This window comes from Stylophora pistillata, chromosome 4 (genome assembly GCF_964205215.1).
Source record: "Stylophora pistillata chromosome 4, jaStyPist1.2, whole genome shotgun sequence".
Taxonomy (NCBI): Eukaryota; Metazoa; Cnidaria; class Anthozoa; order Scleractinia; family Pocilloporidae; genus Stylophora; species Stylophora pistillata.
In genome coordinates, this window is record NC_142522.1 from 26,674,794 (window position 1) to 26,700,261 (window position 25,468).

At 38.1% G+C, this 25,468-nt stretch overlaps 3 protein-coding genes and 2 long non-coding RNA genes across 6 annotated transcripts; 4 read left to right on the forward strand and 1 right to left on the reverse strand.

The window, feature by feature from the left end:
• Positions 1 to 380: 380 nt before the first annotated feature.
• Positions 381 to 14,976, forward strand: LOC148733096 (uncharacterized). Its single transcript, XM_088757163.1, has 7 exons — positions 381 to 562; positions 1,840 to 1,860; positions 5,717 to 6,074; positions 8,154 to 8,393; positions 9,052 to 9,130; positions 9,570 to 9,573; positions 13,843 to 14,976. The coding sequence occupies exons 3-7, from the start codon at positions 5,747 to 5,749 to the stop codon at positions 14,158 to 14,160; spliced, it is 969 nt and encodes a 322-aa protein (XP_088613289.1). The 5' UTR covers positions 381 to 562; positions 1,840 to 1,860; positions 5,717 to 5,746; the 3' UTR covers positions 14,161 to 14,976.
• On the reverse strand, positions 11,432 to 13,676 carry LOC148733097 (uncharacterized). The gene is made up of 2 exons (XR_016000067.1): positions 12,661 to 13,676; positions 11,432 to 12,364 (listed from the first exon to the last, which is right to left on the reverse strand). It is a non-coding gene; the product is annotated as an uncharacterized LOC148733097 (long non-coding RNA).
• LOC148733098 (uncharacterized) lies at positions 11,475 to 11,964 on the forward strand. The gene is made up of 2 exons (XR_016000066.1): positions 11,475 to 11,568; positions 11,803 to 11,964. It is a non-coding gene; the product is annotated as an uncharacterized LOC148733098 (long non-coding RNA).
• A 769-nt stretch (positions 14,977 to 15,745) lies between the features above and the next one.
• On the forward strand, positions 15,746 to 18,191 carry LOC148733099 (uncharacterized). Its single transcript, XM_088758298.1, has one exon. The coding sequence runs from the start codon at positions 16,610 to 16,612 to the stop codon at positions 17,888 to 17,890; it is 1,281 nt and encodes a 426-aa protein (XP_088614424.1). The 5' UTR covers positions 15,746 to 16,609; the 3' UTR covers positions 17,891 to 18,191.
• A 146-nt stretch (positions 18,192 to 18,337) lies between these two features.
• On the forward strand, positions 18,338 to 24,481 carry LOC111340057 (neuronal calcium sensor 1). 2 transcript variants are annotated; one of them, XM_088758299.1, is made up of 8 exons: positions 18,338 to 18,858; positions 19,011 to 19,035; positions 19,245 to 19,293; positions 21,189 to 21,278; positions 21,455 to 21,533; positions 22,154 to 22,242; positions 22,899 to 22,976; positions 23,069 to 23,194. In XM_088758299.1, the coding sequence occupies exons 1-8, from the start codon at positions 18,795 to 18,797 to the stop codon at positions 23,099 to 23,101; spliced, it is 507 nt and encodes a 168-aa protein (XP_088614425.1). In that variant the 5' UTR covers positions 18,338 to 18,794; the 3' UTR covers positions 23,102 to 23,194. The 2 variants fall into 2 exon arrangements, with proteins under 2 accessions (XP_088614425.1, XP_022802576.2); XM_022946841.2 differs by having other exon boundaries at positions 18,677 to 18,858; positions 23,136 to 24,481.
• The last annotated feature ends 987 nt before the right edge of the window (positions 24,482 to 25,468 follow it).

Below are 25,468 nucleotides of genomic sequence, written 5' to 3' on the forward strand. Positions count from 1 at the left end.
CTCTGATCAGATTATTTCTTTTTATGTGTGTTTTGTTTTGTTTTTCAGATATTACTTTTTAGAATACTGCATACTTCTTTCGAGGAAAGTCAATGATATTCCATGTTTTGATACAATCCCTTTTTAGTGCCAAGTTTTCTCAGTTTCATGGAAGCATTGTTTATCGGGCCAGCGTGAAGCTCTTGAGGAGTTTTGAGCGCTCTCGCCGGCCGCGATGATTTGATGTTGTATGAAAGGAAGTTCCCAGTTAATGCATTCACATTGGTTGCCTCCAGCAAAATAGATTGTGCGACCAGCTGGTCATTAGAAAATTATCTGTTTACCTAAATTTGTTGACTTAAAACGCTTACCTCACGGAACACTAGGTACCTTAGACAAAAAAAAGCCCTAAAAGGATACCCGGACAGGAATCGCTCTCAGCAAGCTACGCCCCAAGCAGTGTTTCATCATCAGCGCCCTTGAGAATTTCTTCGTACGTTTTGACTAATTAATTCATATCAGAACACAGAGACAAAGTCAAGCTAAATTTCGTCAAGACAAGAACACAGAATTCACAGAGAAAGTAAGTTTACGAAGTGCATATCTTCTCCGTAAAAGGTGATTTGTCAGCGTTAAATGTCCATACAAGTTGCGAATCCTCTATGTCGCGAAGTTAGACTTTACCCCTTCCTCAGGAACACAATTAACTCGATACCCACACTCACAACATATGCCACAAGCCGAGGTGTAGTTTTTTTCTTTCAGTTCAAATTAATTTAAAGTTTGTATTCCATTTACAGAAAGTATCTGTTATTTTTCAAAACTATCGCAAAGTTCTTTGTGTAAGCGTATGATATAATATTCCATGTTCTGGGGGGTCAAGTTCTAGTTGTTTTTTCAAGTCTGAATGTTTTTGCTCTTGTTTGTTTGGTTTTTTTTTTTTTTTTTTGTACTTAATCGTGAAAAACTTGATCAAAGTTATTAAGTGGAGTCACTGCTGAAGCTTGACTTTATTTTCAGAGGTTGCGAAACATTTTGAGACTTGAAGATTTATCTTGCGTATTGATATTTTCTCTCTGACTCACTAAATAGAGGATATTACATGGCCCCGCGGGGATACTAATTTTATCTTCGAGTGCTGTAACTCCTGTATGTATATCTCGTGAGATATACTTTCAGCACGAGAAGATAAAATTCGTATCCCCAAGCGGCCATGAAATGGTCTGTTTATTTTCCAGGTACTGATGAATTTCTCAAATGAAACACAACTTTTTTTTATTTATTCTCGGAACAGCAAAATAGTGCAATTAAAGTGATCACCTATCGCAAAATGCCTGTCACAAAAATGTTATGAAACTCGGATATAAAGTTATAAAGGAGAAATACAGACAATAATACTTATATTTTCTGTTCCAAAAAGCGGGAACTGAGCTCTCTTGTAATTGGTAATATCAATTAAGTTGAAATTGTAAATTGGCCACCCTAATGAGTGAAAAAGCTGACGTTTCGAGCGTTAGCCCTTCGTCAGAGCGGATGATTCACTGCGCGCGATGAAGATATGATTTTTTGGTGATATGAAAAATCTTGGTATTTTATCAGGATATATATAATAGAAGAAAATATCAAAAAGGGAAAAAAATAATTTCGATTTAATAAACAATACGAACTTAAAACTTTGAAAACTTAACACATAATCATTATACGTTAAGTTTTCAAAGTTTCAATTATTTTTGTCCCTGTTGGATATTTTCTTATTGTGAGTCATAAAGAAAATTAAGTACGTATTCAAGCCGTGAATGGCGCCTAACTGGAATTTCCCAATTTCCAAAATTTTTTTTATGTGTGGTTCGTCGTCACAAGGAAACATTTGCAGTATCAACGGTATGTACTTAATTGATTCGTGACAATGAATAGGCAGGAAGTTGATAAAAAAGCTGGAAATATACTTTTTATATCCAGTACGATCTTTATGGTTAGACCCGGCTGTGGATGACAAAGAAGTCATTATTTTACCAACCCAATTTTGCTCTGCACCTACGGTAATTTCTGTGTGAAAACACAGTGTGAGTAGGTTAAGAAAAGTTATGCCGGCATAATTTTGGGATAATGCTAACCAATGTAATGCCGGCAAAATGCGTAAACTTCTTAAAAAATTTCTTGGCATTACAGTTCAACAAGAGATAAATTCTTTACCCTGAATATTGCCATTAGTGAGCCTGCTTTTCTTGCTTCCCCTTAGGGAATTTCATCCAATAACACATTGCGCTCTAAACTTCAGTAAGCCTCTCTTTTAAATTCCCTTTAAAGCTTTACCTGTTGGTGGTGGGATTTTGGGAGGGGGTCCTTTCAATAGCTATTATTTTCACTTATCAAGCTGAGCGTAACAAAAATTATTGAGGATGATTTTCGGCATGGTGCCATGTTTTCAGGGATGATGCTCAAAAGCATCCTCGGATACCCGGGGCTGTGAGTCGATTTGAAGTTAAGGGCAGAAGAGCCCCTGGGTCATTGTCTTACAAGACTAGTTACAAACGGTCGCAGTCATTCTGGCACCTGCTTGGTGCCAGAATATCTTTGTGTTTTTCTGCCCAATCAGAGTGAAGTGTCGTTTGGAGTCCTTTCGTGTGTTTTAACACGCACATATACAACAAGCTCTGTTGCTCGCTATGTTTGTTTGGGCCGTGCGACGAAGCTTTGCCCGAGGTGAAAAGTTTCAGTCTCAGCACACAATGTAAGAGAAATCGATCAGATTGTCCGCGAAATCTTACCGGAAATTATACTGAATAGAAGAGAACGAGTTTAAAAGTTTGCGAGGTTCGTGTAAAACATAATGGTTGCAAGCATTGATATGTCGCTTTAAACTTTAGATGAGATGTAAGCCTAAATCTTTTCAAGAATTTTTGTATAATTTGCTGTCACTGAAACTTTTCCAATCCCGTGAAGCTATTTCGTCGCACGGGACACGCAGGTATGTCGAGCAACTGGCGCTTACGCAACTTTTTGTGCACGCCCGGCCAAAATCTAATCTAATCTTCGTTTGAAAAATTTAAAAAAAAACCTAAACGTGGAAACTTTTGTTTATTGGATGTGGGTAGATAACCCTGTACTAAGCTGACATTTACAATAAAGCAAGCCCGCCCTTTCCATCCAATATTTCTTGGTCTTTGGTTTTGTTTTCCCCAATGAAAGCAGCATCGATTCCCAATGATCAAAGGTAATTAAATTGGTCTTCAACAATCGACAAAAGAGGTGAAATGACAATGACCAAGGGACTAGAAGAGAATCCGTGGCCTTTCGAGCTCAAGAATTTGAACACTCGACGCAGCAGTTGAAAGATTAAACTTTCTCCAAACCCCTTCGGTAACTGTCCGAAAACATATCTCCTTTCCACGATGTTCTCGATGATTAGTTTTTGTTCAGATTTTAATTAGCTAACCGGAAACATAGCTAAGCTTTCTTTAAGCGCTTGCTAGAGGTCGTCCACGTACTTAACGTTCTCTGCAACTTTGGCCATATTGTAAAGACTTTACTACAAAGCAACGATTAGAATAGACCCTTCCACGGTTTTATCGGCCATATTGGTTGGGGGTCAAACAAAACCTCGTTGCGTAGCAACGAGCTATAGAATCTCTTATGATAAGAAGACGCGCATCGCCACCCTCGTTTAAATTTCCGCTTTGTTCAGGAACAAAAATTAATATTCATCGCTGAAAAAGAGAAGACATCAATAAAGGCGAGTGACTTTTCTCCTCTCGGCGAAAAACCTTTTCTTCTCTGCGTTTTATGGGAACATTGAGATCGTTTTTCTTTGGACGTGACCTCGCGGCCGACATAATGCCAGAACGTCAGAGTACAGCTTTTCCGAATGACTTTTTGTATTTAAGTAACTTAATTGTGCAGAGGAAAAATTGAAATAAATGTGTTTACATGCTCTTTAAACCTTTTCGTCCAGACAGGCTAACATACTCTTGAAAAACCAATAACTCGGAAAAGAGAAACCCTTGGTTTAATGGGTTTTGGAGATAGGTGTTCTGTCGGCGGCTGTAAAAACGATGGAGGAGATCCGAAAAAATGGGTCATCCACTCACATGCACAGAAGTTATCATTCCAGAAGCCCAAGCAATCATTAATTGAAGCATGGTCTCGACAGGTTCAGAAGGGAAGAAAATATTTCTCACTAGGAAAGTCAAGGGAGAGTGTTGTCGTCTGCTCCAATCATTTTCGAGACGGGAAGCCTTCAGTAAGCAATCCAATACCTACTCTTTTTTTGATTCCTTTTGAGCATTCAAATACTAAGTCACCCAAAAGGCGGCGATTATCAGCATAGGTTGATAATAGTGATATCATCACTGCAAGTGACGAATTGATGAAAAGTGGAGACGATTCCCCAGGGTTAAAACTGTGTACAGCCTCTGCACAAATAGCCAGAGATGCTGATGTTCGACTCTATACTGGCATGCAAAATACAGATGCTTTCAGAACCTTATTTGAGTACTTACCTCCACCATAAATCCTAAAATTTAAAGCTACACAATATCGATAGCTAAAAAACATATTTTAATTTCTCAATCGAAAGAAGTGCTATTTAAAATGCCATTCTCTAACCGTGGCGGCCACGAGGTCACCTTCAAACAACATATCAATCTGCCCATAAAACGCAGTGATAACAAGGTACTTCGCCAAAATTTGGCACTTACTTTCAGTAACGCCTTATCTATATTCCCACTAGATTTGGAGACGAAACTAAGCGATTTTTCCTTTATAAAGTTACGATATTAAGCGAAGGTACCGACGCGCGTCGAATAATTACAAAAGAATATATTGCTTGTTGCTACGTAACGAGGTTTTGTTTGACCCCCAAACAATATGGCCGTAAAAACCGTGGAACGGTCTATTTAGCGCGCACAGAAAGCTACGTAAGCGTAAGCTCCAATTGCTTGACATACCTGCGTGGCCCGTGCGACGAAATAACTTCACGGGATTGGAAAAGTTTCAGTCACAACCAATTGTACAAAAAATATAAAAAGATTTAAGCTTACATCTCATCTAACGTTTAAAGCGACATATCAATGCCTGCAACCATAATGTTTTATACGAACCTCGCAAACTTTTAAACTCGTTCTCTTGTGATACCTGCGAAAGTATTCAATATAATTTCTGGTAAGATTTCGCGGACAATCTGATCGATTTCTCTTACATTGTGTGCTGAGACTGAAACTTTTCACCGCGGGCAAAGCTTTGTCGCACGGCCGAAACAAACATAGCGAGCAACAGAGCTTGATGTGTATGTGCGTGTTAAAACACACGAAAGGACTCCAAACGACACTTCACTCTGATTGGGCAGGAAAACACAAAGATTTTCTGGCACCAATCAGATGCCAGAACGACTGCGGCCGTTTGGAACTAGTCTTGTAAGACAATGTCCCCAGGGGCTCTTCTGCCCTTAACTTGAAATCGACTCACTGCCCCTGGATCTCCGAGGATGGCTCAAAAGGTGATAATGCTCATATTAGCGAGCATCATTTATCTGACCATAAGTGGGAGTAGGAGGGAGATTTGGCTGCCTGCGCGCCCTCAAATTTTTGCTAAAGGATGTTAGAGCCCTCCTCGTATCCCTTGCTCTGCCGCCAGTGTTTTTTTTTTGTTTTTTTGCCACCGATGGACGGTAGGATCTGGGTACGATATCAAGGTATAATAAACAGGTTGTAAGAAAAATTTCGCTTTTATGGTCTTACAGGTGAGCCATAAATAAATTACTGGCCCTAACATGAGAACCCAAAGCATTCTGCGGGTACTATGTACAGTTGTTTTCCTCCATTTGGTATTCAGGATGTTACGTGCTAACGTCATCGGCAAGTGCAAGTCGCAAGTAGCAGCCTTCCAAAAAGCTCTTCTAGGATACACATATGACGCATTCGGGGTCAGTAGCCCGGATGTTTGCGTCAAGCGATGTGATAAAGAACAAAAATGTCAGAGTATCAACTTTTTCATTGGCGAAAGGATCTGCGAACTGAATAGTCAAACCATGGAGGCAAGACCAGGCAATTATGTAACAGACCCGGGACGGTTTTACATGACAGTGAAATATGATATAGGTGGGTCTTTTAAAAGTATCGTGAGTTTAAAGATCCCAATAGTGTTCTTCAATCCCGTAAACCCGACGGATTATACTGGGCAATCCTGATCCCGATCATAAAATTTTTTCTTAGTCCATTACCTCAACTTAAAAGGGCTTTTTCGGTGGGTGATGATTTCCTCAGACAGCATCAGGGATCCGTTGAGGTGTTTGCTCATCTTAGGGCGTAAGTTTATCTCTTTTCACAAAAACGATGATATCGTTCATTTTAGAGGTTTTTAAAGTTTTGCACGAACAATATACGCTAGTTATAGTATGCAATTCCTTCCGTTTAACTTCGATCACGGAAAACGTATTATTAACGATCTGCCAGTATCAAAGAAACAAATAACAATTTAAACAAGTGGAGAAAACAAAAAAAGGTGACGACAATCCCACAGTTCCATAACAAGGGACAAAAAGAAAACTTAACTGAACACAATTCTTCTGTTCCCGTGAGAGCCTTGTAGGAGGCCACCTCTCGTGGAGGCTGAGCCCGAAATTTTTTTCCACAGAAAGTCTCTTCCGCTCTTTCCCTTCTCGTAAAATATTATTATCATTACTATTATTATGTTTACGGAAAACGTTTACGGAAAACGTTGTCGGTCGGTACTTGATCAACCGGTGTGGCAGACGGGAAACGATCGTCGCTGGCATCAGAGGAGTAGTCACACTCTTCAGCCTCTTCTACAACACTGTCCTGAGCATTGGGAGCGGTTGCATCAGCTGCCGTAACACTGTCTTGGGCCACAGGCGCACTGTCTTCACTAGGCAAGGATACATCCATCTCTACACAGGGCTCAACACTCCCTCCGACCTCAGGAGCATCCGCCACAGGTAGAGCACTCACAACCATCTTACAGTCCCTAGCCAAATGCCCCTCTCCATGACACCGGAAACATTTGCCCCTAAGGGGACACTCGGTGGACTTATGGCCAACCTTTCGACAGGTCACACACTGAAGGGGTTGCCCCTATACCAGACCTTGCAGCGAACACCGCGGATGGGAATAAACGGCGGGATAACTTTCTTGACCACCATCTGCACAATACGTGGCCCGGTAGAGACCGAAGACCTACCGGGCCAAACCTGATTGCGTACAGATTTGACAGATCCATTTGCCGACAGGGCCGTGCTAATAGCCTCGTTAGATCCCTCAAAGGGAAACAGAGATACCACAACCGTGGTAGACTGGGGTGTAGGAGGAGGGGGCTTGACCACCCTACACTCCACATCACCCAACTTAACAAACCCAAGCTCCTCAAAAAAGAGCAGGCATGTTGCCATGCGAGAGTGCTCAAATCGCAACTTAGGTGATGAGCTTCGCCCGAAGGCTAAGTGCATGGCAACCCCAGTGTAAAGTGCTCAATCGCAAGGTAGCCAAAAGGCAAAGCCAAGCGAGAGCTATCTAACTGCAGACAGGCTGCACATATACATATATATATCAAATGGTGTATAGTACTTTATCATAAAACCTAATTCTTTAATTGAACATCATAAGGAAACCAACATAGTGAGTTGTGCAAAAAGGACCTTTAGCTTGTCATACATGAACCTAATGATGACCTAATAATTTGGATATATCAACGAAGTTGAAATGGTAAATTGGCCACCGTAACGATTACAAAAGCTGACGTTTCGAGCGTTAGCCCATTCGCTCCGACGAAGGGCTAACGCTCGAAACGTCAGCTTTTGTAATAGTTACGGTGGCCAATTTACCATTTCAACTTTGTTGATATATCCAAATTATTTCGTTACCCCCACCGACGCAGCCCCAAACAGTTTCTTTAGAAACTATCAGCCTTTATTCTAATGATGACCTAGCTCACCATAAAAAGTCGTTCTACAGCATCGATTCGCATACTCCCAACCCCCTAAAGGTCTGAGGTTTGATTCCTCATGGGAATTCAGACTTTTTTTTCCCATCGTTCCACGCTTGTGAAAAGACAAAAAACAGCCGTCTTTAAGTAAAGGTATTGTTATGGATTAAGGACACACAGAAAGGGATATGAATATTGAGATCTTGGAAGTTTAACGGCCAAATTTCTCTTGTGTACAGCAATGTGGCCATCTGGGACATATGGACTTCCTCGTCACGAGACAGGCTGTCCTCACTCTCCGCGCGACTCTGAGTGGAAAACAGGTTGGAGATTCCATGACACGGAAGATCATTATCCCGACAGCGGGCACTCGGATAGTTTTCATTTGGATGCAGACGTTGGGAAAAATGATTTGAACAGAAGTTTCTGCATAAAACATGTGGACAAAGTCGGTAATGAAGCGAAACCATGGCCTAAGGGTAATAACTTTTTTTTTATACACTTCTAATTTTTTCAACTTTCTCTCCTCGCGCGGATGAACGAGAGACTTTCACACCAGCACAAACGCTTTTTCTTTGTTCAGTTAGTTTTAACAATGAAAAGCTCTTTGAGATCTTCCGATGTTCTCGTTGCGCCACGTTAGTGACTCATTTTGGGAGAGCTCGATTCTTCCTCACAAGCCTCAGTACCCAGTGACACTAGAATAATCTGGTCATGTAAGTTTTAATCATCGATATCACGACCTTCGCTTTATCTTAAACTCGGTCGGTTTTTCTGGGCATAAACTTCGGCCAAAGTTCTATCGTGATTTTACCCCAAAGAAAATCGTCAGTTTATCAAACTATTTGGCTAGTCCCTAGGATATTTCAGATCGTGATGACAAATCTCCCGCTGTATAAACTCAGTTACTTACGCTTGTTCGCTGGTTGTCAAACTCCTTCCTTCTCCTCTCGAACCATGTTTTTTTTTCTTGCCTCCCCCGAAGTGATTTTCATAACTATTCGCTATAGATTCGCTTTTTAAACCAACTTTGAATTACATAAACAGCTACTACATGGAATCATAAACATGAAAAAAGTATGTCGGATCTTGAGTTGTCGAGTCTCATAATAAATAAAATCTGAACATTTTTTTCAGGCCAATATTGCATTTACAAGAAAGGTGGTTGTCCAGTAGGACTCAGCGAAGGATATATACGGTGGGATGACGAAAACTCGTCCAACACACGGCTGTTTCAAAACGCCCGCCAGTGGAAATTTAGTTCGCGCATGTCAGATTTACATTTTCAATTTGAAACCGCTGAAAATGTACGCTGAACGGCTCAACAAGAAAGAGCCCACTGATAACTAAGTCACAAGAAGTATATGCGCAAAGTCCAAGGAAATAGCTAACTTATGCGCATACATTGTTTTTTGCTTCTCTGGTTAATGTTCGCCTAGGATATAATGCGTGTGCGGGATAGTTAACTATGCGACGGCTGGAAGGCACCTTGTTTTGACGCGAAATGATTTATGACCTCTTAGAGGTCTTCTTATTTTCAGGCAAGATTTTGATTGATTCGAATTTTTCTGTCAATAAAGAAACAACTCTCGCTTTATATCTCTCCTTTGCAGCAAGTTTCTGTACCAAGACGTTTTAATCCGAATTGTTTTGAGCAGTGTAATGCGCGATTACTTTTCACCACCGAAATAGTAAATATGGCGCCCATTTCCTCTTTGACCTCGAACAAATTCCCCTAAACTACGCCAATTTATCTTTTTGATACAATCATGCTCACCCATGGGCTAAGTAAAGAATACAAGATGTATGAAAAACTGCTAAAATATCCACGGCCATCTATTCTGTGCAAGAAAGTCGCACTACATGCGTGTGATCTCCTTCCCAAAAACTGTACGTCAACCATTTGTCACGGGAAGCTACGGAAATAGTGAAAGCACGGAAAAGACGTTTCTTTTGGTGGAAATTTCGATCACGATCAGGGACAATAAACCTTTCAATTATATTTAACTATTTTTTCTTTGATCTGGTGGATAAATCGTTCTTCTTGGCATGATTCACATGGTTTACTGCGAGTATTCCCTTCCTCTTCAAACGGAACGCACTACTAGCAATAACTCAAAATTGCAAATATTCCCACTCCCCTGAAAAACCGATCGAGAGAGATAGACACCCCTTCCTGAAACAAGGTAAAAACGCAAAGGGAGTACCCTTCTGAAGCAAGAAGGTCGCAAAAAGGAATTTCGAAACATTTCTTGAGTCAATATTTAGTATTGCGTTGCTCACATCCAAGTTTAATTTAGGACTTGGTTCGATTATACATTTAGATGGCTACCTTTGGTCTCTTTGAACATCCACAATTATTGCAAAAAATTTGCCGAATTTGTGAACAGCGATTGTAGAAGACAAAAGATACGAGAACAGTTTTCTCTGCGCTGATGAAATAGAGATCATTTTTACAGCCTTTGGTGTTTGTAAAGATGACCTTGACATGTGCCCTCCCAAGTTCTGCCACAAGTGTTACAAGTTGCTCTAAGAGGCACATGCCTTGCAATCAATGTTTGGCCTCAACACAAACGAACTTAAAACTATAAGATCTGTAGTTCCTTCAAAGATCATCAGAAACCTGGTAGGAAGAAGAAGAAGAGTAAACCTGGAGTAAAACTCAGAGGACTCTGCTGGACCCAAGGAACAAGTAGAAATGGTGGAAGGGATGTCTAGTACTTTAAGCTTTCAACCACCCAGCCACATTCTCGTTTCCTGAGGAGGTAAAGAATCTACCAAGTTATTGAAGATCAGAATCTCTTTACCCAAAACAGTTTGTTGAAAACATCAAGCATGAGTAGATGTGCCCAATTTGCAAAGAGGTACGGGATCAATCAGTCCAGACAATGGCATTGTCTTTGCTATGTTCCATGCAAAAGATAGTGGGCCAATTTAAAGACAGCCTTAATGAAATATAAAGAACAAGTAAACACCTTGAAAGAAACAACCTGGGGGTGAGTAACAAAAAATATATTACACTTTTAATTAGTCTAGATGATAGAGACTAGAAATAGCATAATTTTGACTAAATTGTTCTTTACATTTCGCCTATTTTTAAGGTGAAAAGAAAGTGGTTTTCCTGTTTGGTGACTGAATTCCTATGTAAGATATTTGGAACAACTGGTGCCTCAGGCCTGATCTAGACAACAATTCATGTATACTAATAACTATATGATTGAGCAATCAACTAAAAGAACTTAAATGTAGCCTGTATTGTACATTACTATTTCTGTGAAACAGGTTTTCACCATGAGAATTGTATTTGCAGGCAAGTATTTATGTTATTGGTGCAAGATAAATCCCAAAATGATGCAAGTCTCTTGCCATAAACATGAACATACTGAACTCCCAACCCTTGAAAACATTCAAGAGGATTATAAAAAGTTTGTAGCAGATGGCTCTGTTACAAATCAACAAAAGTTTTCTCACAAAAGTGATTCATGAGAAACTGCCGGACATTGAATTGGACAAAGTTAGATAAAAGAATTTATTTACTATTCACAGGAGTTGCTGAATTTACAAAGTCTGTATTCTAGTGTAAATATCATGCCAGCCTACTTTACACTACTACAGGAGGAGATAGACAAACTCCTTAGAAATGCAAAGGAAGAGGTAATTTTTTCTCAATTTGTGTTTTCCAGTATCACAGCTGTACAATCCTCCAATTCCATCACACATGATTCAAACCTTTCTTAATTTTTTAGTGAAGGAAGCTATGATTCTGTTATAGTTTATTGATTTATAACATTACACTAGCACAAATCAATTTAACAACCCATCAAATTATAGCTACCGAACGGTACATAAAGTAGTTCATATTTCAATAGTACTATCTCAACATTATAGGAAAATCTTGCAGATGAACAAATGGAATTGGCTGCCTTTGAGAAAGCCAATGGACCACTACCAATTCATTTGGATGAGGTTCTTAAGAAAATGAATGTGGAGAGACAAGCTTACATGGAAAATCATTCATTTGTAACCATGTATACACTTGCTGCAAGGTAACATAACTTCTACCCTTAAATAGCTCATTGATGACAAGACTGATAAGCTAGGTAAGTGAAAGAATAACTGCCTTTCATGGAAAACATGACTACAATAATAGGATCATGTCTCACTGTTCCCCCTTTTCTTGTGTTCTTGTTGCAGAGGAAGACCTCATAAATTTCTTCAGTTCATTAGGGAAAAATTCCCAGACATGATGATCACACCAAAGCTATATATGCTACAAGAACATGTCTGCCCTTTCCTTTGACAATGTCACATGGGTCTTGGATTCTATTGTGAACAAGGGATTGAAGGAGTACACTCCGAATTCAAAACACAGTCTCAGCATTTTGACGAGGTGAAGAAAAAGGACACGAGATTACGTCAAATCCAGAATTAGCAGAGAAAGCTCCCAAACCTAAAGAGAGAAATTTAAAACGAAGAGCGAATGAGTAAAACGCTTCCCTTTACAGTGGCAATGTATTGGTTCGTTGACTAAGAACGTGTACTATATATGTAGATCTAGTGTAATTTATTTGCTAAGTTCTCTATTGGACGAATAAAAGTGTGACCGCACTCTTTAGGACCAAAACTAGACTTTCTGCTCGAAATTCAGTACCTCCGAAATTCAAAATGGAGTCGCATAACGGCCGATCTTGACATATTAAAAGCGCCTTGAATGGACTTTAAAACAATTCGGATTAAAACACTTACCTCCGTCAGTTGTTTAGTAAGGTTTCACGTCCTCTCTTGTGACTCTCGCTTTGCTGGAAAAAATTCGGGCCTTTCCCAAATCAAAATCAAAGTTTTCAGTCGATTTCATAGGGTGTGCTTGTTGGGCTCCACTATAGCAACGCGTTTTCGTTGAACACAGGCAAAATTTAACCGATTTTACCCAAATTTTCAACAGCAAGTGCCTCGTCCATATGCATGCATCCGCCATGCTAAATTTCACTCGCATACATTACAAATACAGCAAGATTTCATTGACTAAGCTAGACCTTAGCCCGAGTGGTTGCCATGGACGCCAGATTTATGCAAATGCATAATTTGGTATTAACCAGAGAAGTAATAATGGCAGATATTAGATCTGAGCCCGCGTAAAAGCGGTTTTGTGTGAAGATGCACGGAATCGAGGCACTTGGGCCTAAGGCTTTGTAAATTCTCAAAGGTATCACTGTATATTTCAAGATAACTCGCATTTTACGCAATGTTTTTACTTTTATCGACAATCTGAAGCATTCAAAAGGCAAAGATAGCAATGGTTAGACATTGTATTGCATTTGGATGCAACAACCGGAGCGATAGACCACATTGCAAGCATCTTTCGTGGCATTCACTGCCACTGAGCAACAAGAAACCTCTGGCGACTTGGTTAGTCAAGATTAAACGGGAAAACACGCCCATAAGTAAAAATTTCTTTTATGCAGTGAACATTTTGAAAAGGAAGACTTTTCCAAGTCATATGCTGGCCGGAAAGTAAGTCTTAAGTCAGACTCAGTTCCAACAATATTCAGTTTCTCCGAGCAGAAAACCAAAAGGAAGGCTCCGAAGGCAAGACGCTCGATTGATGAGGACTTTCCGGCCAAGATGTTGCAGTGTGGTTTATCGCTCCGGTTGTTGCATCCGAATGCAATACAATGTCTAACCATTGCTATCGTTGCCTTTTGAATGCTTCAGATTCTCGATAAAAGTAAAAAAAATAGTGTAAAATGCGAGTTGTTTTTAAATATACAGTGTTATCTTTGAGAATTTACAAAGCCTTTGGCCCAAGTGCCTCAATTCCGTGCATCTTTAAACAAAACCGCTTTTACGCGGGCTCAGATCTAATATCTGCCATTAACTCGATGTTTCTTGTAGAACGCATGCGCGAACTAAATTTCCACCTCGAAACAGCCGTGCAACAAGAACAGACATGGTGGGACACTTCCTGATGGGATATATGGCAGTGATACTAAGATCTCGTTTTGTTGTCAAACCGATGGTGACAAGTCCCATCCCGTCATCCTCCCTGTCGACAAACCTTTTTACTTGCTAGCTTATGGTTCGTCTGAGTGTCAGCAAGTAAAGGGCGCCCTTGTTACTGAGGAGTATATACAATATGACAACGAGGACTCAGAAAACTCAGACAAATGGGAAGGGAGTTACCCTTTTATGATCTATTTATCCACGACCAAGATGAGAATAATTTACTGTTATTACAGTGCGGCATGATTATGTTACGTCCGAGGAAAATCTCTCAGGAGTAATCATGATCTTCAAAGCTTCCTGCATTTGGTCAGTAATACTCTGTGAACGGAATCTAAACTGCTTGTAATAAAGTGGGTGTGTCTTAATATAAGAACCGCATGAACTGAAATTGTTCCTATTGGAGTCACTACACAAATGAGAAGAACTGAATCTTTGATAAACCTTACATCTAGTAACTTTTAGAATTAGTTTTAAGGGCAATAAAAAACTCATTCAAAACTCAAGGGAACTAGAACTGAAGAATCTGAAGTTTAACTTACTTATGTAAATGGTATGTTTTAAATCTTTTAACATTTGACGAACACTCTTTTTACATTTATATATATATATATATTCATGTTAGAAAGACTGGTCAGCGAGAGCTTTTATCTTAGTATGAAAGAAGCAGTGTCAACATTACAAGACAAGTTGCAGTATATAAACATTACAATACAAATACTCGCACTAGCTAACTTGATTGTTTACTGTATTGTGGTACCCGTAATTTACAACGTTATTGATATTTAGCTTGTTCTCCGTTGAAACCGATTTAACAAGTTCAACGAGAACTATAAGAAGGAAATGAATAACTTCAAGTGAAACGTTAAATTTACTTGACAGTCGTCCACGTTCTTTTTGGTGTTTTTACTATCGCTTACATTCCCCTACATTCCTTTGTAAATTTCATTTGCATTTCACTGAAGTACTCTACTTCTTTCATTAGCTTTGTTCTAGGTTAGAGAATGTAACATATCTTGCATTAGTTTTCGCAAATATCAATAAAGTTATTAATGCTTATAATCATAGGGTAACAATGGGCTAAAAATGACCACGTGAACACGTGTTGTTCCTCCTTAAACGTCAAAAACTGCAGTACAAAATGATGTGAATTAAAAAAAAAACATGCAAAAAATATGCAAAAGAAGCGAAATGATGAACCAAACTCCAATTAAGATGTTCTCACTACCAATAACGCTATCTATCGTAGATTGTTGTTATCTTTAGTTGACCCGAATTGTTTTTCAACTTTACGTTTTGTTAAAATTAGCTAACAGCTGAGCAAATATTTTGAATTAACTCGTTTTTCTCCCGATGAACATCCGTCATTTACAGCTATGCCGCTTCAAAAGAAGACGTTTTCTCGAAGCTCGCACCTCATTTATGTTTTCCCTATTCTCCTCTCCGAGCGGATAGTTTTCCGAGGGAGGTGTCCGAGTATATTGTTCGGCTTGAGGATTTTGTTGTTGTTGTTGTTGTTGTTTTTTATTAATAATTATCTTGTTCATGTGATTTGACAATTGCACGCGCCCCGATTGATAAGAAATTATATCATATCCTGCTGAGACCACATGCGCAGGTTTTAGATGGTCCTAAAGGAGATAATAGGCTTATTTTCTGTGATAATGATATTAGTAATTATACTAAAATAATTATACGTCTCAGCTCAGGAAATATTGGTAAATATAAATAAAATTAAAGTAACGTTTAGGTAGACGAGTAATTCAGCTTTGGTCTTCCATTCAAAAATTTGTATTTTTTGTCAAAAAACTTTCCTTTTGAAAATGGTGCTTTTTGGTATCTTTAACCATTACTCTTTCATTCTACAGCTTCCTTTTTTCCATATTCAGGAGGTAAAGTCAAAAATTTTGCTAAATTCCTTAGCGAGTATGAATTTTCACCTTAGCAACGACCATAGCAACGGTTTGTTTATGAAAACAAAACGCAGTTGCAGTCAAAAGGAAACGACGGAATTTCTCCTGGGACCCCTCCCTGGTTATTCCCGTTGTTTATTGACATTTCAATCAGGCATACATGCATTGAGTTACGAGCACCCAAAATGGCGGATGATATGTGGCGACACTATTTCCCAACTTATCATCCACCATTTTGGTCGTATTCGTTCACTCTATTCCTATTGCGATTTTGCTTGATAATTTATTTATCAATCCCACCAAAGGCTCGTTCTGGTTACACAAAAAAGCGTAAATATCGTGGAAACCAGTACTCTACTGAATCGAAGCGTTCGAAGAAGGAAAAAACGAGTGTCAGCACCAAAGGTCTTGGGAAAGAATGTTCAGCTTCTGCCCGCAAGATTCCAGCAGGTCTGACCACCGCATCTTCTGAGGGTATCAAGGAGTGTAAGGAGTCAATCATAAGTGGATTTCGGTTTGTAGATATGAGAATTTTGTCTTCTGTGATGGAATGTATGCCATGCAAAGAATGCTTTGTTTGTGATTTAATTTTACAAGAGCAAGCTATGAAACGCAAAGGTTGTGCCTCGAATCTTCGTTTGCTTTGCTGCTCGTGTGGTTGGTCTATGGAATTCTTTACTTCAGCTTAAATAGGCCGTTTCTTTGAAGTAAACAGAAGATTTGTGTGTGCTTCAAGATCTGTTGGTTGTGGACGTGCGGCAGGTAAGAGGTTTTGTGGACTTATGAACATGCCGCCACCTCCTAGACCTACACCATATGCTCGCCATAATAAAGAAATACTCCGAGCAGTAAAGAAGATCTCACTGGAGACAATGCGTGATACTGCAAGAGAGATTCACGATATCAAGCCAGGTTCAGATGAGGGCATAGCAAGATGTGGAGTGTCTGTTGATGGAACATGGCAGAGAAGAGGCTTTTCTTCTTTAAATGGCTGTGTGAGTGCTATTAGCATGGATACAGGGAAAGTGGTAGATGTTGAGCCCCTAAGCAAAGTTTGTATCAAGTGCAGGGAGCATGAAAATGATCCTGACACCCCAGAAACTACTGCATGGAGAGCAGACCACAGAGCCTCTTGCAAGGCAAACTTTAAGGGTTCAGCACCAGCTATGGAACCAGAAGGCGCCCTTCGAATGTTTCAAAGGTCAGTAGATCTGCATAAGCTGCAGTATGATGAATATTATGGCGATGGTGACAGCAAAAGTTACTCATTAGTCAAAGATGTATACCAAGTCTATGATATTGAAGTTCAAAAGAAGGAATGTGTTGGCCATGTTCAAAAACGACTGGGAACAGCTTTACGAAAGTTAAAGAAGGAAAAGAAAGGGATGGGTGGGAAAGGCAGGCTGACAGATGCCATGATTGACAGACTGCAAAATTACTATGGAATTGCCATTCGAAGCAACTCAGGTGATCTTGCTGCCATGAAGAAGGCAATTTATGCCAGCTTGTTTCACTGTGCTTCTTCTGCAGACAGTAATTACCATGGGCATTGCCCTGAGGGTCCTGAAAGCTGGTGTGGTTTTCAGCGGGACAAGGTCAATAGGACAAACACTGTCAAACATGGAACTGGCCTACCTTTAGATGTCAGAGAGGAAATCAAACCCATTTATAAAAGGTTGAGTGAGGACAGCCTTCTCAGCAAATGTCTTGATGGCAAGACTCAAAACCAGAATGAGTCACTCAATGGTATGGTTTGGGAGTGTGTGCCAAAGGGGGTGTTTGTTGGTTCTGAAGTACTGCAGCTGGGGGTTTATGATGCTGTCGCTCACTTTAATATTGGTTCAAGAGCAGCTATTAAAGTGTTTGAGAGTCTTGGAATTCCCCCAGGTGAATTCTGTATAAATGAATGCCAGCAGTTGGACAAGATTCGTGTTTTGAAAGCTGAATACAAGTTCCAAGAGAAGAACAAGACAAGGAGGAGGCTACTCAGGGGAAAAAGAAAGAAAAAAAATGACAAATCCCAGGAAAAGGAGGGTGACATATATGCACCTGGTGCATTTTAATGAGAACATCAAAGAGCTTAGCTTAAACTTTCCAAAAGGCACCAGTTGCTTTAGTGATTATTTTGATTGATCAACTTAAATCTTTAAACTTGATTTTCTCAGTTTTGCAATTTTGAGAGAGTGCCCGTCACGGCAAAAAGGATTTCTTGAAAAGTATTAAACCAAAAGGGATGAAATTTTCAGGGAGGTTTGCTTGAGTATAGTTCTGTGTTGTGAACCTAAAATTATTAGTGATTTTTAGTTACATGGTTGTTGACAGATGTATCCATGGTGATAATACAAACAAAAATGTTGTAATCAAGGAACAGTTGCAATTTTATAATAGCTTGGCATAAAAAATATGGGTTTTCTGAGGTTCATGACATAAAGCCATCTTTGTACTTAGTTTTGATACCAATTTCAGGTGAATAGGACCGCTAGTTCTTGAGATATCCTTTTTACAAGAACACCATTATTTTCACAGTTGGGGGCCCAAAACTTGGTTACCATGGCAACGACATGTCTATCAAAATTCTTAAAAGTATCAGTTTGAGGTGATCTCTCCAATGGTACTTAAATAACTTAGGTAAAGCATAAACTGAATTTTTTTAAAATTTGAGTGGAAGACCACCTTAATGGTGTATACTAAAACGATTATTTTCCTCGGGATTGGTGAAAACAATAGTTATCTCCTATATTTTGATGAATGATAACTATTGAGGGGCTTCACAGCACACTGAAAAGTTAATCAAGTGAAGAATCATATAAACACTCTCTGATTGGCTGCTTTTCAGAACTCGTCCCCAAATAACATCGTAATGTATTCTGGGTAATCTAAGCTAAGATGGCGGTCAATTTGTGGAGTTGTGGTTTTCAGGTGATAAAGATATGCTGCTAGCTTGATTGAGTTACTGTTCTTGTCATCATGGGGCACAAAGGGAGTAAGCTAACTCAGGAAGAGATGCGAGAGCTGCTTAAGTGCACTTACTGTAAGTTTATAGCCATATTAATTACCTAGTTGTTAGTGTAAGAAACAGCATATAGTATTTGAATATTGTAATCGATTTGGTCTGCAACCTATATTATAGTATTTGTTTACTTTAGCGCTAATCCAGAACGTACCTTGTTTTCCTTCCCTCAGTCGATAAAAAGGAATTACAAAAGTGGTAAGTGCAAGACTATTATTTGGTGAAACGCTCTTTAATGGAAGTGTTTTGTTGACAGTAATTACCATAAGTTGGCAGACTCTCGTCAACAACCGTGTTAGGTTTGTTTTGGAGGGAAATAATTTGCTAACAAGGCTGATACTCATGTAGTGGAAGCTTTTGCAAACTAAGGACTCGGCTTGCTGAATACGTCGCTGTGTTTCCCTTAGGTATCGAGACTTCATGAAAGATTGCCCCTCCGGTGAGCTTAGACAAGAGGTCAGTGCTCGCTAATTACAAAACAGTTAACCTGTCATCTTATTCTTTAACGAACGCCGGAAATTTTTAAGCTAAGATGATTTAACTTCCAACCATTGCATTGCGGGGCTTTTTGTAGCGAACACTTTTTGTTAATTTTAAGGTTCTAAGTAATGTCAGAATGATATGTGATGAAATCGTAGCATAAAGGCTTCCCATTTTGTACCTAAAGCTTCTTTGTATTCGTCTTTTTCTATTGTGGAGTAAATTCGTTATATACAACTCTTTGCTTTTAGTATGACTTAAGTGACATCTCTAACGTAAAGTATGTCAAGCTACATATATTTATCGTCAGGTTTGTTTCTTTTGTGTTCATATTAGTACCTTTTGACACCGTCTTTAAACTCCGAAATACGTACACAAGGCTTCTTTTTTCACACCATGCAATTAGATTGCGTCTCCATCGATATCTTAGTTTGCTAAAAGAATTTTAAGGCGTACTGAAATTGCAGATAACTATCAATTTATTTCTTTTCTGGGCCAGAATAGGGTTTTAAAATAATTCATTTGGCTTGTAACATTTGTATAATATTACAAGTTGAAACTAAAATCTGCAAATTTCATTAGTGTTTACTCATTCAGTATCTTTTACCACTGCTGTCATGTTTATTTTGCTTCACCATGATATGATTTAGCTATGCATAATGTGTGTTTTGAGTAAGTGGTTGATGTATTATTTATTTTTTTGACAGTTAAAAATTTACAACATGCAAAGTGTTATCTCAACTTAAGTCGTATTTCTTATTTGTACTGTTTTGTCAAATTTTTTCTCTGACTAATTCTGTTTAACTTGATGTTAGTACATTATCTTGACTGAAAACAATACCTTATCAGGGGAATTCAAATCTAAGAAAAATTGAAGTCCCATCACTGTGATTATTTATTCTGCATATTTGTTTTGTAATGCTTAGCATTTAAATCTGTTTTTTGGCTGCTATTCTACTTCAATGTGTGAGCAGTTGGAGGTTGACTGCTTTCTTACTGTTTAGTTCCAAACATTAATTGTATGGTACAGCTTTCTTCTCTAGTGATGCTAAATACTTTTAGAAAGTGTTGCTTTTAAAAACTATTTGGTATGTTCACATTATTACAGTTCCAAGAAGAAGAGATTGAATACAGCTGGTATTTTCCCAGACAATATTTAAATTGTATGTTAACATGTTTGGTGAATGCAAAGTTGCATTAATTTTGCCTTTGAAAGAGTTCTATCAGAAATTTGCATCCTATTACTTGATAAAGCAAGTAAATGTTGAAGTTAAGGTCCATGTATTTTTGTCCTCAGATTTCCATCTCATCTTGACAATTACCATGAAATATGTTCTTGGGTAATAAAGCAATCTGTAACTGCATGTTTTAGGTGCATGTTTTAGGTGCATCTTTGAACTTAACATCTGATTGCAAAGTATGGCAAATTGACAGGAGAAGGATACCTAAAGAATTTCAAAACTGATTCGCAATGCAAAACAATTTTTTTTTATCAAAACTCTTCAATTCTAACTACCATAATGAATTTAATTTTTGGTTAAGAATTGGGAAAAAGAAAAAAACTTTTAATCAGAGGAAATAGTACTCTGAAGTTCATAAAATATTTAAATCGATCATACTTTTTGAAGGAATAATACTAGCACGTTAATTTGTCATTAGCAAAGAATTTGCAACATGAAAATAAGCTTTTCTAGAGGAAAACAATAGCAATGCATTATCTCTGTTTAGTGGTGTGAGGTGTGCATGAAATACAGTGAGTATCAAAAAGTAGGAAGAAAAATTTTAAGGGTACCTCTTGCTACAAATTCATTAATAACTAACCTTTCAATTGTATTATACAAATTAAATAGACCTCTTTTCCTTTTACACAGGAGTTTCAAAAAATCTACCAGCAGTTTTTTCCATTTGGTGATCCATCAAAGTTTGCAGCCTTTGTATTTAAAGTTTTTGACAAAAACTCTGTAAGTATCATTCTAGCCTGTTTAAGTAGCTGCTGCTTGCCTCTCCTTGTGTTTTGGGCTAGGAATAAAGGCACAGAGGTTGTTGTATTCACAACTAAGATTTTTGTAGACTGATTTACAGTTTGGTACAAATATTTTGATTAAGATTTTTAAAATTTTCTATTTTCTCATACAAGGATGGATCAATTAACTTCACTGAGTTTATAACTGCCTTATCAATTACTTCCCGAGGAAGTTTGGATGAGAAATTAGAGTGTGAGTATTGTTTCCAGTCATGTTTTTTTTTTTGTCTTTTTTGTTTTCTGTTTTGTTTTTCACAAAATACCTACTTTAAGTAAAGAAACATTTTGTTTCAATTTCATGTTCTCATTCTTCACAAACTGAGGCACAGAATTTGCTGGTGAAGCAGACCTTTAGGTACCTTAGGTCTGTGCATGTTAAGTGACCTGCAATCTGGTACAGTCAATAGCATTACATGCATGTGTGTTGTACCTGCAGATTAAAAAAGATGGTAATTTTTAGGCAGTTTGTAAGTTGATGAATAACCAGAGCTGGTTGCTTTAAGAAATTAGCTTATGTTTTAGTAGCAAATAAAAGTTTACAGGGTGTGTGTGCTGGAGGGCCAGAGTGCTGTGTTATCTGACCCCTCTCCTGCTGACCATTCTAGCATGGTTGAACATACAAGGGCGACAAGGCTCCCATTGGCACAGTTCTGGGGCTGGAAAGGGCTTGCGAGGTTCCATGCTATGACAAGGCAGAGCACCAGCTTTTAGTTTTTATTGTAAATTATTTCAGTTACTGGAAGACTGTTTTGAGTATTGCTCTCATAAATTTTTTATGTGTTCATGATAAAAAATTATGTATTTGTCATTTAGGGGCATTTAGTCTTTATGACCTTGACAAAGATGGATACATCACACGAGATGAAATGCTAAAGATTGTGGAAGCAATCTACTCTATGGTGGTATGTCAACTGTTGCTCTAAAATTTAATTTATTTTCACTAAGCCAGAGATTTAGAAAGTGAAAACAAAAATTGTAACCTGTGAATAAATTTTCGTTAGGGGCAAGGAAATTCCCCTGGAAAAAGTTTTCCATCGTTGTTGATTATCTGATTAGTTGTCACATGATTTTAGATGCACTTTTGCTAAATAAGTGTAAATAAGATTTGAGCCTGCGGTACAAGCACAAGTAATCTTTAAAAAAAATATAAGATTGTTGTTCGTTTTAAATTGCATCATGAGAAAATGTAAATGTGTAATTATTTGTCAACAATTTATGTTAAAAATATTGAGATAGTCTAGCAGAAGTGAAGGGCATGAATCACCTGTAAAAGTAATTTATTCAGACCTTGCAAATTTCATTTTGCATTGGGTCAAAACAAACACATTCAAGCGAAACAATTTCCCAATTATTTTTTTTAAATTGTTTTTTGGTACAGAGAAGTTTAAAGGGCAGCCAAACAGTTTGTTAATTTCTTGTACACTGAATTACCCCTTTCTACTGAATTGTCTCTAACATTACCGGTGAAAACTGCATTTTTCATGGCCAATCAAAATGTTGCTATCACCAGTAGTGTAAATTAAATGGGAATGGCTTTTTTTTTTATTCCGTTTTGTAGGGTAATATTATAGATTTGCCAAAAGATGAAGATACGCCAGAAAAAAGAGTAACCAAGATTTTCAAACAAATGGACAAGGTGATTAACAAAATAATGAAATTCCCTCTCTGTGATACTAGAAAACACACAGTAATAGTATTGATGTTTAGTTTTTCTAATATTTACCCCAGTTGATGCATATGAAAGGGCAGATGGAGCACTAACAAACTTTACATTGTTGTCTTTAACAACATGTAGAACAAAGATGGCAAGTTAACAATGGAGGAGTTTCGTGAAGGTTCCAAGTGTGACCCTTGGATAGTGCAGGCCCTAGCTATTGATCTACCACAGGAGGATCCCTCACAAGCTGATGAAGACTGAACCACAAATTAATTCCTTAGAAAGTGTGATCTACACTTACATGTGCATGTAGCTAGCAGCAGTTAATCCTCAAATTATCCTACAGATAGCCTCACAACTTTCATTGAACAGGTCAACATTTTTCATTAATTTGCTAGGCTTTTATTTTTCACATTTCATGGTCTCTCTAGGGAGCTGCTCTTCTGAAGTTTGACCCATAAAGGTAAAGAATTCTCAATAACAGTTGAGAAGTTATTCTCACAGCGCAGTGAATTTTAACATGAAATTGCAAGGAAAAGGAATATATGCTGAATAGAGTACAGAATGGGAACAAGATGGGAATAGATTTAGCTTATGAATAATTGCATCACTGCAATGGAGGGTTTTCTTGTTCATGGAGGTAGAGGATTATTACCAAGGATATGCCTTATCATCTATGGAGAGATAAAGTATTGATTTTATAGCTTTCACTGATCAGTGGAACATGTAGCTTATCATGGTGTACTTGATGTTATCTAGCACATATAAGAGGCACTGTTGAATACTTGTATCTAGGAGACCAAAAATGTTGGTTGAAGTGTCTCCAAGCCCGCCTCATATCTGTGTTGAAGTTTTAACCTTTAAGTGATCTTTGCAATGTGCAAATTTTTGTTAAAAATTAGAATGTAAATGGACATTTATCACAACAATGCAAACACTCGTTTTTTTGCTTATGCTAGAGTTGTAAAATATTCATTAAGTAAGGTGTGAAATAATTTATTATTTGTGATTTGGTTCTTGTTAACAGGTGTATATGATCTTTTGTATCTGTTAGTGACTATTTAAAGAGTGTGTATAAAAATTTTAAATGTTTGAAAGTATGAAATGATGTAGGTCTCAAATTTTCTCTTGGTATAGTTTAATGTAGAGCCCTTTGCAGTTGTTATAAATATCTCTGTGTTAGGTCCTACAGTGTGACGTAGTGCAACACTTGGAATAGTTATTGCAGAGAGCCAAGATAACATTTTCAAGGAGAAATTGATTTTCTATCATTAAATGGGTGTTAAACAAGTACCAGTTGGTAATGACATTTTAAATAGTTATTTCATGGGAAACACTTTGTCTATTATAAATTTATCTACATTGAAAGATGCAAACTCTTGTTATGGCTTCAATTAAATAAGATGGATGATACCAATGTGGCTTCACCAATAATTCAGAATTGATCAGGTGATTATCAGAGTAAATTAAAAATGTAGCTGTTAGTTTGCGTCTTCACGTTCATCTTGTCACACATTAAAAAACAGAGAAGTGGATTCTGGTAGGTAGTTCCTATTATCAAACAAGATAAAACTTGTGGTTGTACAAAATTTAATTTGCACAGAAGTGTTTAACAGGTTTAAATGCCTGGTTAGAAGCCAGTTGCAGCCATTTCATCTTGCGGAATGATTAGAGCAAGGAAGGATGCAATCCCTGGCAAATCACAGTTCAACAATCAGAATCTCTACAATCCGGCTGAGTAGTTTTACTTGCTGCAGATATCTCAGTAATTTAAGGAAGTACTGTAAGTAGCAATGTTTTGCTAAGACTGCTGAAGCTTTTACCTTTTCGATAGGTTTGATTTTGAAAGTTTTTTTAAGTTTTTGTCGATTCCCTTTGTCATTCTTCCCACCAAGTATTCGTCCTCTGCTTTAGACGTAATCTTCATCACAATCCGCTTTATTAACTGGGAAGAATTGCGGTGCAAACTCGGGGCAATTGTTACCAATCATCGCTTGGCAGTAAATTGTTTTTTAAAACATTTAACTGATATGACATGAGTATAAGTCACGCCGAAACATGTCTTCAAAAGTTTCTTGACGAATTTAAAATTTACCCCAAATAAAGAAAAAACTTGAAATCCCTCACTACAGGGGGACCACTAGCTGTGAGTGTTCAGGCAGATCAGCTTCTAAGACATCCTGTAGACTATACATAAATGGATGGCAATCACTGACGAAAGCACATATTGTGGGTTGCACCAAAATCTAGTGACTTTTTTTCTTTCCGAGCAGTTTAGAACACCTTTTCACCAAATCACATACGGCTACTTACAACTCCTCTATCATGACAAACGAATTGACTGTGCATGCATTCAGTGCAAGTTACAGAAGGCGACTCACGGGTGGTGGTCCGTGACCCGTGATCCGCGTTTTGGACCCGCTGTACATTTCTGTAAATTTTCACCGTATGCATAATTAATGTATGGGGTT

Bases quoted from the DNA above. Each gene is read 5' to 3' on its own strand.
- LOC111340057 (XM_022946841.2), top strand. From the start codon at position 18,795: ATGGGGCACAAAGGGAGTAAGCTAACTCAGGAAGAGATGCGAGAGCTG. The intron at 18,859-19,010 runs GTAAGTTTATAG...TCCTTCCCTCAG, and splicing joins GCTGCTTAAGTGCACTTACT to TCGATAAAAAGGAATTACAA. The intron at 19,036-19,244 runs GTAAGTGCAAGA...TGTTTCCCTTAG, and splicing joins AAAAAGGAATTACAAAAGTG to GTATCGAGACTTCATGAAAG.
- LOC148733099 (XM_088758298.1), top strand. From the start codon at position 16,610: ATGAACATGCCGCCACCTCCTAGACCTACACCATATGCTCGCCATAAT.
- LOC148733096 (XM_088757163.1), top strand. From the start codon at position 5,747: ATGAGAACCCAAAGCATTCTGCGGGTACTATGTACAGTTGTTTTCCTC. The intron at 6,075-8,153 runs GTGGGTCTTTTA...TCTTGTGTACAG, and splicing joins GACAGTGAAATATGATATAG to CAATGTGGCCATCTGGGACA. The intron at 8,394-9,051 runs GTAATAACTTTT...CATTTTTTTCAG, and splicing joins AGCGAAACCATGGCCTAAGG to GCCAATATTGCATTTACAAG.